Source organism: Mobula birostris, chromosome 10 (assembly GCF_030028105.1).
Source record: "Mobula birostris isolate sMobBir1 chromosome 10, sMobBir1.hap1, whole genome shotgun sequence".
NCBI classification, from domain to species: domain Eukaryota; kingdom Metazoa; phylum Chordata; class Chondrichthyes; order Myliobatiformes; family Myliobatidae; genus Mobula; species Mobula birostris.
The window spans coordinates 65,118,350-65,131,778 of record NC_092379.1 but is presented as its reverse complement, the minus strand read 5'-3'; the positions used below and the strand labels follow the sequence as shown (position 1 = coordinate 65,131,778).

At 43.9% G+C, this 13,429-nt stretch overlaps 1 protein-coding gene across 6 annotated transcripts in view; it reads right to left on the bottom strand.

The window, feature by feature from the left end:
- LOC140204075 (sodium- and chloride-dependent neutral and basic amino acid transporter B(0+)-like) overlaps window positions 1-13,429 on the bottom strand; it is a 120,273-nt gene that overhangs the window by 39,570 nt on the left and 67,274 nt on the right. For all 6 annotated transcript variants that reach the window (XR_011887515.1, XM_072270375.1, XM_072270372.1 and 3 more), the window contains one exon: window positions 5,613-5,731. Coding sequence is in view for 5 of the 6 variants with exons in the window: in XM_072270375.1 (XP_072126476.1) it covers window positions 5,613-5,731 (119 nt within the window). In the remaining variant the exon portion in view is untranslated. The remainder of the gene's footprint in view (window positions 1-5,612; window positions 5,732-13,429) is intronic.

Sequence of the window (13,429 nt, the reverse complement as noted above, 5' to 3'; positions counted from 1 at the left end):
ATATTTGACCTACCAAAACGAACCACCTCACACTTACCTGGGTTGAACTCCATCTGCCACTTTTCAGCCCAGCTTTGCATTCTATCAATGTCCCACTGTAACCTCTGACAGCCCTCCACACTATCCACAACACCCCCAACCTTTGTGTCATCAGCAAATTTACAAATCCATCCCTCCACTTCCTCATACAGGTCATTTATAAAAATTACAAAGATCAGGGGTCCCAGAACAGATCCCCAAGGCACACCACTGGTCACCAACCTCAGTGCAGAATATGACCCGTCTACAACCAGTCTTTGCCTTCTGGATCCACAAAGCAAGGTCCCCTTGGATCCCATGCCTCCTTACTTTCTCAATAAGCCTTGCATGGGTTACCTTGCCAAATGCCTTGCTGAAATCCACATACACTACATCTACTGCTCTACCTTCATCAATGTGTTTAGTCACATCCTCAAAAATTTCAATCAGGGTCGTAAGGCTTGACCTGCCTTTGACAAAGCCATGCTGACGATTCCTAATCATATTATGCCTCTCCAACTGTTCATAAATCCTGCTTCTCAGATCTTTTCCATCAAATTACCAACCACTGAAGTAAGATTCACTGGTCTGTAATTTCCTGGGCTATCTCTACTCCCTTTCTTGAATAAGGGAACAACATTTACAACCCTCCAATCCTCCGGAAGCTCCCCCGTCCCCATTGATGAAGCAAAGATCATTGCCAGAGGCTCAGCAATCTCCTCCCTCGCTTCTCACAGTAGCCTGGAGTACATCTCGACTGGTCCCAGAGACATATCCAACTTGATGCTTTCCAAAAGCGACAGTACATCCACTTTCTTAATGTCTATATGCTCAAGCTTTCAAATTGCTGGACATGTTTCATATTGGATGGCTGTAGCCAATCTCTGACTGCTGTGTCTTAGGGTCCATTTTGAGATTGCCATTAGGGATGATACAATCCAAAAATGACACTGAGGTCACGTGAAATTCAGATTTCTCCAGTTTAACATAAAGTCCATGACCTAGAAGCCTCTTTAAGATATCTAAGATGTGAGCAATATGCTCCCCCTTGACCTTTCAGAAAATGAGGATGTCATCCAAGTAGACGAAGGTGTAATTATGGAGAGAATCCTGGAGCACATCATGTATGAAGGTCTGAGAAACTGCTGGTGCATTATCAAGGTGGAAGGTCATGACCAAGAACTCATACTGCCCTGTCAGTGTGTTGACTGCAGTCATCCACTAGTCACTCTCCTTTCTGCAATCCAAATTTTACGCACTCCACAAGTCTAGCTTTGAGAATACTCTTGCCCCTTGGAGAACCCTGAAGGCAGTGTTAATGATTGGAAGGGAGCAATGATTCTTGGCCAGTATGCGATTCAGCCCTCCACAGGCTATAGACTTCTGTCCTCTTTCTGTACAAACAAGAAACCTGCACCAGCTGGTGAGGTGGAAGGCTGAATAAATCCCATGGGAAGACCTTCGATTATGTACTCCTCCATTGCACTTCTCTCAGGGCCTGACACCTCGCGGATGACAAGTACCAGGCAGTAGATCTTTTACACAGTCATAGGGTCAATGCAGTGGAAGAACTGAGGCCTTACCCATGCTAAAGACCTCTTCAAAATCCTAGCAGGTAGATGGAAGGGATTTGGACCAGCTTAGGTGTTGCAACTACCCCCAAACATCTCTCCAAAGACTACTCCTGAGGTTCCTTTGGTAGCGGGGTTAATTTGTCAGACCTCAGAGTTTCTTCCATAGATTCACTAGAGGCTCCTGACAACAGAGTCCACATCAGAGTTCATACCTAACTCATCCGTATTCTCAGATGAGGTGCTATGAATAGCTTTGTCCTCCTGGGACTAAGCTCCAAGGGTCTACATTTTGAAGTCTTTCACTTAGGTGGGACCTGGCAACTGGTTCCCGTAGTTGCTAGGGCTCCAAAATTCTTGGATACCTCCTTGGGAGGATCTTTGGCTTGCTCCTGAACTAGAGACCCTCTCTCTCCAGTTCCAGCGCACCCCCAACTAGATGGTCAGGACCTTCACAGTGTTGTTGACTGGAGCCAGCTTGCCTGCCCTCGCAGGCAGGACTGGATCTCCAAAAGGGTTCTGTTTACCCTGAGCAAAAGTCTACTCCTCATTGATCGCTGGTCTTGAGAGAGTCCAGGGGTCAGAACACCAAACTAAAAACATTCTGTCTTGCAAAGACTCGACCATGCAATGATTCTCCCTTCTTCCCAGTTCACAGAAGGGTTATGCTTGGACATCCAAAGGTGCTTGACAATCGGAGTACGTGAGCAGAATTAATTACTTGGAAACAAATGTCCTCCGCATATTTCCCTATCCTCATTCGCAGAACCGATGTCTGCTGCAGGATCTACACAGACCGTCCAGGGCAGTTGTGGTCATATGCTGTCTCAACTTTTGCAGAAGTATGTTGAGCTAATGAGTTGTCCCCAAGTTCAGGAAATTCCCAGCCTGCCCTAGAGTCCACAAAGGCAATCACCTCTTATCTTTTTTTTAACCCCAGGTGATTATCTTCAGCGTGACACCAGAATTTGTAGGTTACCAGTACCAACCGCTACCATCACAGTTCTCCTGACACAGAATGGTCTTTTTAGTTCTCCTGACAGCTGCAGTTTCAGACATTCAGGTGCACAAGACTTGCCTCCCTACAGTTGTAGCAGCAACCTCAACCTGTCATTAGCAGAGAGTCTTATGTAGCTGATTTGCATTGGTTCGACAGGGTCTCATGCAGAAGGTTGGAAAGTGAAACTGTAATGTATTGAAGCCAGGCTTGGGCTAGCCCTCTTCGACTTCTTGAGGTAGTCCCACTTTCATCTGTCAGATGGTTATTCAAGTGCATAGACTGGTCAGTCAGAGCCTCTAAGTCCTCCACTGGCTCTGTAAAGGCAAGGGTGTCCATTAATTCGCCTTGGAGGCCGTGGTGGTAAAGAGGGGCCAAGGCCTCCCCATTCCAGCTAAACTTCTTGGCCAAAGTCCATGACTCAAAAGCATAGTTGGCTGCTGACCGACTACCCTGATGCACCTTCTTCAGACCGTCCGTGGTTCTGTAGGCTTCAGAAGGATGATGGAACATCCTCTTCATGGCATTCATGAGTTCCTCCAAATCAGACCAGATCTCTGCCCTCTGCTCCCAATGCACAGTGGCCCAGGCCAGGGCTTTCCCGGTCAGGAGAGAGATCATGAAGGCCACCTCTCAGAGGGAACCAGGACAGCAGAAATTCAAACACCAATGAACACTGAGTGAGGAAACGTAGGCAAGAATCCAGGTCATGGCCAAATCTCTCTGGGGTTGGAAGATGGACTGACTCTGCAGAATGATTGACAGACTCACCTGAGTGATTAAACTTCCTCCTTGCGATAGTTGATGCATGGTGACCTGGAGGTTGCATATCTCCAACTCTTTCTAGAAATTTTCTCTCTGTAGCTGGCCGCAGTTGATGAGAAGCTCTAATACCACAGTGGGTCCATGTTAGGCTCAGTCATACTGTGACAAAAGCCCTAGGCGAGGTTGGTAAGGACTCAAATGCTGGAGTATCCGAGAATAGAATCAAGACACAATTCGAGACTGAGAAGAGGACATGGTTCTAAACTGAATGCCAGATGATATTCTAAAGTAGAGCTGATGATTAAGCACCGAACCTCAGTTCAGGTGGTCCTTAAATATTAAAATCCTGGCAGCAAAAGTGTCCAGCAATTAGTGGGGCGGGTCTGAATCTTTAAAGGAACCTTGCTAGCTTTCCATATTCTGGAGAGTCGGAGTGTCTAACCCCTGGAAGATGGCGCTGTTGGGTGCATATCATAACAATAAAAAGCTGGGGGAGAGGCAGAGCAAGATCTGGTTTGTGATAGGTGGATTCATGTAAGGAGAGCTTGAGAAGCTGGTGAGGGAGGGGGATAGTGGGAATGAACTAAGAAGCCAGGAGGTGATAAGCAATGTCTTACATCAGTAGCAGAGAAAATACCAGAGACAATTTTAAAAGATGGGATTTATATGGCTCCAATGCCGTATTTATATTTTCTGATGATGCCACCGGTGTTAGCCAAATAAAGGTGGGGATGATTCAACATATAGGACAGAGACTAAAAATCTGGCTGAATGATACAATGACAACCTTTCACTCAATGTTAGCGAAACCAAAGACCTGTTAATTGACCGCAGGAGGAGGAGACCAAAGGTTTATGAGGAAGTTCCCATCAGGGAATCAGAGGAGGAGGGTCAGCAACTTCAAATTCATTGATGTTATCTCTTCAGAGGATCTGTCCTGGGTCTAGCACATAAGTGCCATTGCAAAAAAGGTATAGTAGTGCCTCTACTTTCTTAGAAGTTTGCACAGATTTGGCATGGCATCTAAAAATATGACAAGCTTCTATAGATGCACAGTGAAGAGTATACAGACTGGTTGCATCATCCCACGTATGGTAATGTTTTGTATTTAATATTTCAGCAGTATTTGAGTAATATTGTAAATATAGTGATTGATTAAGCACTCGTTTGTTTAAATAATTCATTACGGTTATAGATAAAATGACATAAATTGTGTACGTCATGACACTACCTTGTGATATGCACATGCCTTGCTTAAAGTAACAAAAAATGAAACAACACCTGTTTTCTTGGGTGCCTATCTTTTTCTTGCAAGTGGTTTCATGTTTTGGAGTTTACAAAGCCTAACAGTGGTGACAAGGTATTTTTAAAACAAACCCAAGATCGCTACTTACCTATTGAAGTGCAGCAAAATGGTTGAGTAAAATTTTCTTTGCATAATGAAAGGCAGTTGAATTAAAAATGGCAGAAACTGCAAGAATTGATGGGTTTAAAAACCATGAGTACTGGGTAATAATAATAAAAAAAAGGAGGTGATGGGCAAAATGGGAAATGGAAAAGGATAGATGTGGTAAAAATTACCTGAAGTTGGCGAAATTGATGTTCACGCCATCAGATTGGAGGCTACGTAGACACAATATGAGATATTGCTCCTCTAGCTTGAGTGTGGCGTCGTCATGGCAATAGATGAAGCCACGGACTGACATGTCAGAATGGAAATGAGAAGTAAATTGAAATGTGTGGCCACTGGGAAATCCCGCCTTTTGTGGTGGATAAAGTGAAGGGGCTCCGTAAAGTGATTCTCCAATTTATGTCAGGTCTCACCGATATACAGGAGGCTGCACCGGAAGCAGGGGTAGTGTAGATGACCCCAACAGACTCGCAAGTGAAGTGTTGCCTCAACTGAAAGGACAGACTGAGGCCCTGAATGGTAGTGAGAGAGGAGATGTAGGGGCATGTGTTGCAAGTGTCTAACAACTGAGCGAGTTTGATGGATGAACAGAGATGGACTTGAGGACTAAGTGAATCAGAGTAAGAGATTTAAAGTGACTACAGTATAAAACTGATTCACAAAATGACAATGCAGATGAAGTTCATCTCTTTGACCTGACCCCATCAAGTGGAAGGCTGGGTCAGACATCATTCTGCTCATTAAACAAATAGAAATATAACGCATCTAGGTTCTTCCTTATTACTTCTATGAAAACTCACAAGTGATAACCAGCAATACATGGAAATATAACGATAATAGAACATCATACCTCTGTTACAAATATAAGGCCGAGGAAATAAAACACCAGGCAAATTCCACTTGTCACCTTATGATGTTTCGATTGCAGAAACTTTGGGAACTGCTCAAGTAAGGTTGTTACAACTGTTTCTGGTGAAAGAATTTTTTAAAATGGATTATTGATAAGTAGTGTCTCACAGTATTCCAGTCAGTTCTTAAAATGCATAAAAATAGATTAATTCCCACAGAATAGCTGTGCCCCTTAACAATAGGTACTCCTGTTTGAGTATTGTTGGGGGGGACAGCTTACCCGGGGGAAGTGACAGTGGCCGTGCCTCCGGCACAGAGTCTGGCCCTGTAGCTCAGAAGGGTACAGAAAGGAAGAAGAGGGCAGTTATGATAGGGGACTCGATAGTAAGGGGGTCAGATAGGCGATTCTGTGGACGCAGTCCAGAGACCCGGATGGTAGTTTGCCTCCCTGGTGCCAGGGTGCCAGGGATATTTCTGATCGTGTCCAAGATATCCTGAAGTGGGAGGGTGAGGAGCCAGAGGTCGTGGTACATATAGGTACCAATGACATAGGTAGGAAAAGGGATGAGGTCATGAAAGGAGAATATAGGGAGCTAGGAAGGGAGTTGAGAAAAAGGATCGCAAAGGTAGTAATCTCGGGATTACTGCCTGTGCCACGCGACAGTGTGAGTAGGAATGCGATGAGGTGGAGGATAAATGCGTGGCTGAGGGATTGGAGCAGGGGGCAGGGATTCAAGTTTTTGGATCTTTGGGGCCTCTTTTGGCGCAGGTGTGACCTGTACAAAAAGGACGGGTTACACTTGAATCCTAGGGGGACCAATATCCTGGCAGAGAGATTAGCGAGGGCCACTGAGGTGACTTTAAACCAGAATGGTTGGGGGGTGGGAATCAAATTAAAGAGGCTAGGCGTGAGGAGGTTAGTTCACAACAGGGGGATGGGAACCAGTGTAGAGAGACAGAGGGGTGTAAAGTGAGGGTAGAAGCAAAAAGTACTAAGGAGAAAAGTAAAAGTGGCAGGCCAACAAATCCAGGGCAAGCATTAAAAAGGGCCAATTTTCAACATAATTGTATAAGGGCTAAGAGAGTTGTAAAAGAGCTCCTGAAGGCTTTGTGTGTCAATGCAAGGAGCATTCGTAATAAGGTGGATGAATTGAAAGTGCAGATTGTTATTAATGATTATGATATAGTTGGGATCACAGAGACAAGGCTCCAGGGTGACCAAGGATGGGAGCTCAACGTTCAGGGATATTCAATATTCAGGAGCGATAGACATGAAGGAAGGGGAGGTGGGGTGGCGTTGCTGGTTAAAGAAGAGATTAACGCAATAGAAAGGAAGGACATCAGCTGGGAAGATGTGGAATCGATATGGGTAGAGCTGCGTAACACTAAGGGGCAGAAGACTCTGGTGAGAGTTGTGTACGGGCCACCTAACAGTAGTAGTGAGGTCGGAGATGGTATTAAACAGGAAATTAGAAATGTGTGCAATAAAGGAACAGCAGTTATAATAGGTGACTTCAATCTACATGTAGATTGGGTGAACCAAATTGGTAAAGGTGCTGAGGAGGAGGATTTCTTGGAATGTATGCGGGATGGTTTTTTGAACCAACATGTCGAGGAACCAACTAGAGAGCAGGCTATTCTGGACTGGGTTTTGAGCAATGAGAAAGGGTTAGTTAGCAATCTTTTCGTGAGAGGCCCCTTGGGTAAGAGTGACCATAATATGGTGGAATTCTTCATTAAGATGGAGAGTGACAGAGTTAATTCAGAAACAAAGGTTCTGAACTTAAAGAGGGGTAACTTTGAAGGTATAAGACGTGAATTAGCTAAGATAGACTGGCAAATGACACTTAAAGGATTGACGGTGGATATGCAATGGCAAGCATTTAAAGATTGCATGGATGAACTACAACAATTGTTCATCCCAGTTTGGCAAAAGAATAAATCAAGGAAGGTAGTGCACCCGTGGCTGACAAGAGAAATTAGGGATAGTATCAATTCCAAAGAAGAAGCATACAAATTAGCCAGAGAAAGTGGCTCACCTGAGGACTGGGTGAAATTCAGAGTTCAGCAGAGGAGGACAAAGGGCTTAATTAGGAAGGGGAAAAAAGATTATGAGAGAAAACTGGCAGGGAACATAAAAACTGACTGTAAAAGCTTTTATAGATATGTAAAAAGGAAAAGACTGGAAAAGACAAATGTAGGTCCCCTACAGCCAGAAACAGGTGAATTAATTATGGGGAGCAAGGACATGACAGACCAATTGAATAATTACTTTGGTTCTGTCTTCACTAAGGAGGACATAAATAATCTTCCAGAAATAGTAGGGGACAGAGGGTCCAGTGAGATGGAGGAACTGAGCGAAATACATGTTAGCAGGGAAGTGGTGTTAGGTAAATTGAAGGGATTAAAGGCAGATAAATCCCCAGGGCCAGATGGTCTGCATCCCAGAGTGCTTAAGGAAGTAGCCCAAGAAATAGTGGATGCATTAGCGATAATTTTTCAAAACTCGTTAGATTCTGGACTAGTTCCTGAGGATTGGAGGGTGGCTAATGTAACCCCACTTTTTAAAAAAAGGAGGGAGAGAGAAACCGGGGAATTATAGACCGGTTAGCCTAACGTTGGTGGTGGGGAAACTGCTGGAGTCAGTTATCAAGGATGTGATAACAGCACATTTGGAAAGCGGTGAAATGTTCGGACAAAGTCAGCATGGATTTGTGAAAGGAAAATCATGTCTGACGAATCTCATAGAATTTTTTGAGGATGTAACTAGTAGAGTGGATAGGGGAGAACCAGTGGATGTGGTATATTTGGATTTTCAAAAGGCTTTTGACAAGGTCCCACACAGGAGATTAGTGTGCAAACTTAAAGCACATGGTATTGGGGGTAAGGTATTGATGTGGATGGAGAATTGGTTAGCAGACAGGAAGCAAAGAGTGGGAATAAACGGGACCTTTTCAGAATGGCAGGCGGTGACTAGTGGGGTACCGCAAGGCTCAGTGCTGGGACCCCAGTTGTTTACAATATATATTAATGACTTGGATGAGGGAATTAAATGCAGCATCTCCAAGTTTGCGGATGACACGAAGCTGGGTGGCAGTGTTAGCAGTGAGGAGGATGCTAAGAGGATGCAGGGTGACTTGGATAGGTTGGGTGAGTGGGCAAATTCATGGCAGATGCAATTTAATGTGGATAAATGTCAAGTTATCCACTTTGGTGGCAAAAATAGGAAAACAGATTATTATCTGAATGGTGGCCGATTAGGAAAAGGGGAGGTGCAACGAGACCTGGGTGTCATTATACACCAGTCATTGAAAGTGGGCATGCAGGTACAGCAGGCGATGAAAAAGGCGAATAGTATGCTGGCATTTATAGCGAGAGGATTCGAGTACAGGAGCAGGGAGGTACTACTGCAGTTGTACAAGGCCTTGGTGAGACCACACCTGGAGTATTGTGTGCAGTTTTGGTCCCCTAATCTGTGAAAGACATCGTTGCCATAGAGGGAGTACAAAGAAGGTTCACCAGATTGACTCCTGGGATGGCAGGACTTTCATATGAAGAAAGACTGGATGAACTGGGCTTGTACTCGTTGGAATTTAGAAGATTGAGGGGGGATCTGATTGAAACGTATAAAATCCTAAAGGGATTGGACAGGCTAGATGCAGGAAGATTGTTCCCGATGTTGGGGAAGTCCAGAACAAGGGGTCACAGTTTGAGGATAGAGGGGAATCCTTTTAGGACCGAGATTAGGAAAAACTTCTTCACACAGAGGGTGGTGAATCTGTGGAATTCTCTGCCACAGGAAACAGTTGAGGCCAGTTCATTGGCTATATTTAAGAGTGAGTTAGATATGGCCCTTGTGGCTACGGGGATCAGGGGGTATGGAGGGAAGGCTGGGGCAGGGTTCTGAGTTGGATGATCAGCCATGATCATAATAAATGGCCGTGCAGGCTCGAAGGGCCGAATGGCCTACTCCTGCACCTATTTTCTATGTTTCTATGTTTCTAAATGTATCCAGTGATATTTGTATTATCAATAGCCGTAGTTGAGGTACCAGAAAACTGGATGATGGCTGATATTGTGCCTGTATTTATAGAAGGTTCTAAGGTTAAGCCTGGGACCTATAGACCAGTGAGCCCTGTGTCAATGGTGATGAGTTATTGGAGGAGATTCTGAGGGCCAGGATCTACATGCACTTAGAAAGGCAAGGATTGATTCGAGATATCATGGCTTTGTGGGTGGGAAATCATATCTCATGGATATGATGGTATTTTATTTGAAGATATCACCAGGAAGATAGAAACATAGAAATGTAGAACATAGAAAATAGGTGCAGGAGTAGGCCATTCGGCCCTTCGATCCTGCACCGCTATTCAGTATGATCATGGCTGATCATCCAACTCAGAACCCTGTACCTGCCTTCTCTCCATACCCCCTGATCCCTTTAGCCACAAGGGCCATATCTATCTCCCTCTTAAATATAGCCAATGAACTGGCCTCAACTGTTCCCTGTGGCAGAGAATTCCACAGATTCACCACTCTCTGTGTGAAGAAGTTTTTCCTCATCTCGGTCCTAAAAGGCTTCTCATTTATCCTCAAACTGTGACCCCTCATTCTGGACTTCCCCAACATCGGGAACAATCTTCCTGCATCTAGCCTGTCCAATCCCTTTAGAATTTTAAACCTTTCAATAAGATCCCCGCTCAATCTTCTAAATTCCAGAGAGTATAAGCCTAGTCAATCCAGTCTTTCATCATATGAAAGTCCTGCCATCCCAGGAATCAATCTGGTGTACCTTCTTTGTACTCCCTCTATGGCAAGAATGTCTTTCCTCAGATTAGGGGACCAAAACTGCACACAATACTCCAGGTACTGGAGTACACAATACTCAAGATAGATGGGGTTAGCATTGTAGGCATTGTTTACATGGACGTTGTAAGTCTTTTGACAAGTTACTGTGAAGTAGGCTGGTCCATAAGTGTAGATCACATGAAATGGAGGAAAACTAGTCAGATGGATACAAAATTGGCATGACAGTAGGAGACAAAGATTGGTGTGCTGCAGGGATTATTGTTGGGTCCACTGTTGTTCGTTATTTTTATCAATGAGAATACAGATGGCATGGTTGATATGTTTATAGATAGCACTAAAATCTGTGGAATAGTACACAGTGAAGAATGTTATCTAAAATTACAACATAATCTTTATCAACTAGCCTAGTGAGCTGATGAATGAAAAATGGAGTCTAATTCAGAAAAAAATGTGAGATTTTGCATTTTGGTAAAGCAAACCACGGCAAGATTGCATATTAATTGATGGGGCACTGTAGGGTGTTGCCGGGCAGGAAAACCTAGCCATAAGGTAAGAGCATAAGACATAGGAGCAGAATTAGGCCATTCAGTCCATTGCGTCTGCTCCACCATTCCATCATGGCTGATCGCGGATCCCACTCAACCCGTACACCTGCCTTCTCGCCATATCCTTTGATGCCCTGACCGATCAGGAAATGATCAGCTTCTGCCTTAAATATACGCACAGACTTGGTTTCCACTGCAGCCTGTGGCAGAGCATTCCACAGATTTATTACCTTCTGGCTAAAAGAAAATCCTCCTTATTTCTGTTCTAGATGGCTGCCCCTCAATTTTGAGACAACTCTTAAGAACAGAGATAAGAGATAACATTCCTCTAGTTCTGGATACCCCCACCGTAGAAAACATCCTCTCCACATCCACACTATCTAGTTATTTCAACATTAGGTTGAAAGTTCATTGAAGTGATGACATAGGTTTCAGGGGGCTGGAGAAGGCATTTAGCATGCTTACCTTCATCAGTCAGGGCACAAGTTGGAATGTACACATCATTAGTAAGGACCACACTTCGAGTATTGTGTGCAATTCTGGACTCCCAGCTACATGGAGAATACAATTAAGATGGAAAAGGTGCAGAAAATACTTATATGTTATCATGCCTAGAATGTTTGATTTATGGAAGCTGGACAGACTAGCACTTATTTCCCTGGAGCACAGGTGACCGAGGGGTAACCTTACAGAGGTTTATGAATAGCCATAATCTTTTCTCCAGGGTAAGGGAGTCCAAATCTAGAAGCCATAGGATTAAAGTAAGATGGGAAAGATATAAAGGGGATCTGAAAGGAAAATTGCTCAAAGGATCATATATATGTGGAATGAGCTGACAGATGAAGTGATATAGAGATGGTACAATTATGACATTGACATTGGGACAGATAGAAAAGACTTAGAGGGATATGGACCAGACAGAGACAAATAGGACTAGCTTAGCAACTTAGTAGTATGAGGAAAGGGGCTGTTTTCCTCTATCCATCTGTCCTCACAGTGGATGTGTTCCAGTTACTTTAACATGGTAAACTTCAGGAAGAAACCACAGACTGCAAAATTAATATTCTCAGAAACCCAGCACAGCAATCATTAGCAGAGAAATAGGACTTGATTCAGTTCAGGAAAAATACCAATTATCATCTGAACAGAGAGACTCATCAATAATGGAATATCTAAAAAAAATTGTTAACAAGAGATTCTGTAGATGCTGCAAATTTTGAGCAAAACACACAAAGTGCTGAAGGAACTCAATAGATGAGGCAGAATCTACGGAAAGAAATAAAGGGAGGATGTTTTGGGCCAATACCCTTCATCAGAACTGGAAACGAAGAGGAAAGAAGACAGAATAAGAAAGTGGGGGAAGGGAAAGAGTACAAGCTAGAGGGTGATAGGTAAAGCTATATGAGTTGGGGAAGGGATGAAGTAAGAAGCTAGGATGTGATAGGTGGATAAGGTAAAGGGGTGGAGAAGAAGGAACTTGCAAGGAAGGTGGGCCTTGGGTGAAAGGGAAGGAGGAGGGACACCAGAGGGAAGTGATAGCAGGTGAGAAGAGGTAAGTGGGGAGCCAGAGTGGGAATGAAAGAAGAGGGAAGAAAAAGGGGGAGGGGGAAATATTACCAGGAGCTATAGTTGCAATGTTCAAGAACCAATGTTTGCGCCATCAGGTTGGAAGCTACCCAGATGAAACACGCGGTGTTACTCTTCCAATCTGAGAGTAACCTCATCATGACATTAGAGGAGGTCATGGATTGACATGTTGGAATGGGTATGGGGATTGGAATTAATGTGGTTGGCCACTAGAAAATCCTGCTTGTAGCACACAGAGCAGAGGTGCTCGACAAAGTGGTCCCTCAGTCTATGTTGTGACTCATCAGTTTAGACAAGGCCACGTTGTGAGCACCGCATACAACAAACTTGTAGGTGAAGTGTTGCCTCACCTGTTTGGAGCCCTGAATGGAGGTGATGGAGGAGGTGAATGGGCAGGTGTAGCATTTCTTCCGCTTGCAGAAATAAGTACCAGGAGGGAGATCAATAGAGAAGGATGAATATACGGAGAGAGCAAACCCTGTCAAAATTTTTGAAGTGATATTCCTCTGAAACAAAAAGTTTGTTGTCCAAGAAAAATTACAATCTGAAGATCTTACTGCTGAAACATTACGTCCTGAACCTGCCACACTGGTCTACCTTTTCTGCGTGCACCAGCTTCTATTTGCCACATGATGCTGGCCCAATCCAGTTCAGTGAGGTCTATGTAGCAGCAGAACTACGTGCCATTTCAAGCAATGACTACAAAACTATGGAATTGTTAAAACTGAGACTGAACCAAGACTGAGAAGTGTCCAGAGCTCTATACACAACTGTAGGATTTTCCCAGATGGGATATCTGATCATTATAACCACCAGCAATAATTTCTCCACTTGACTGAAAATTATTTGATAACTTATATAGATAAATATCAAAAGT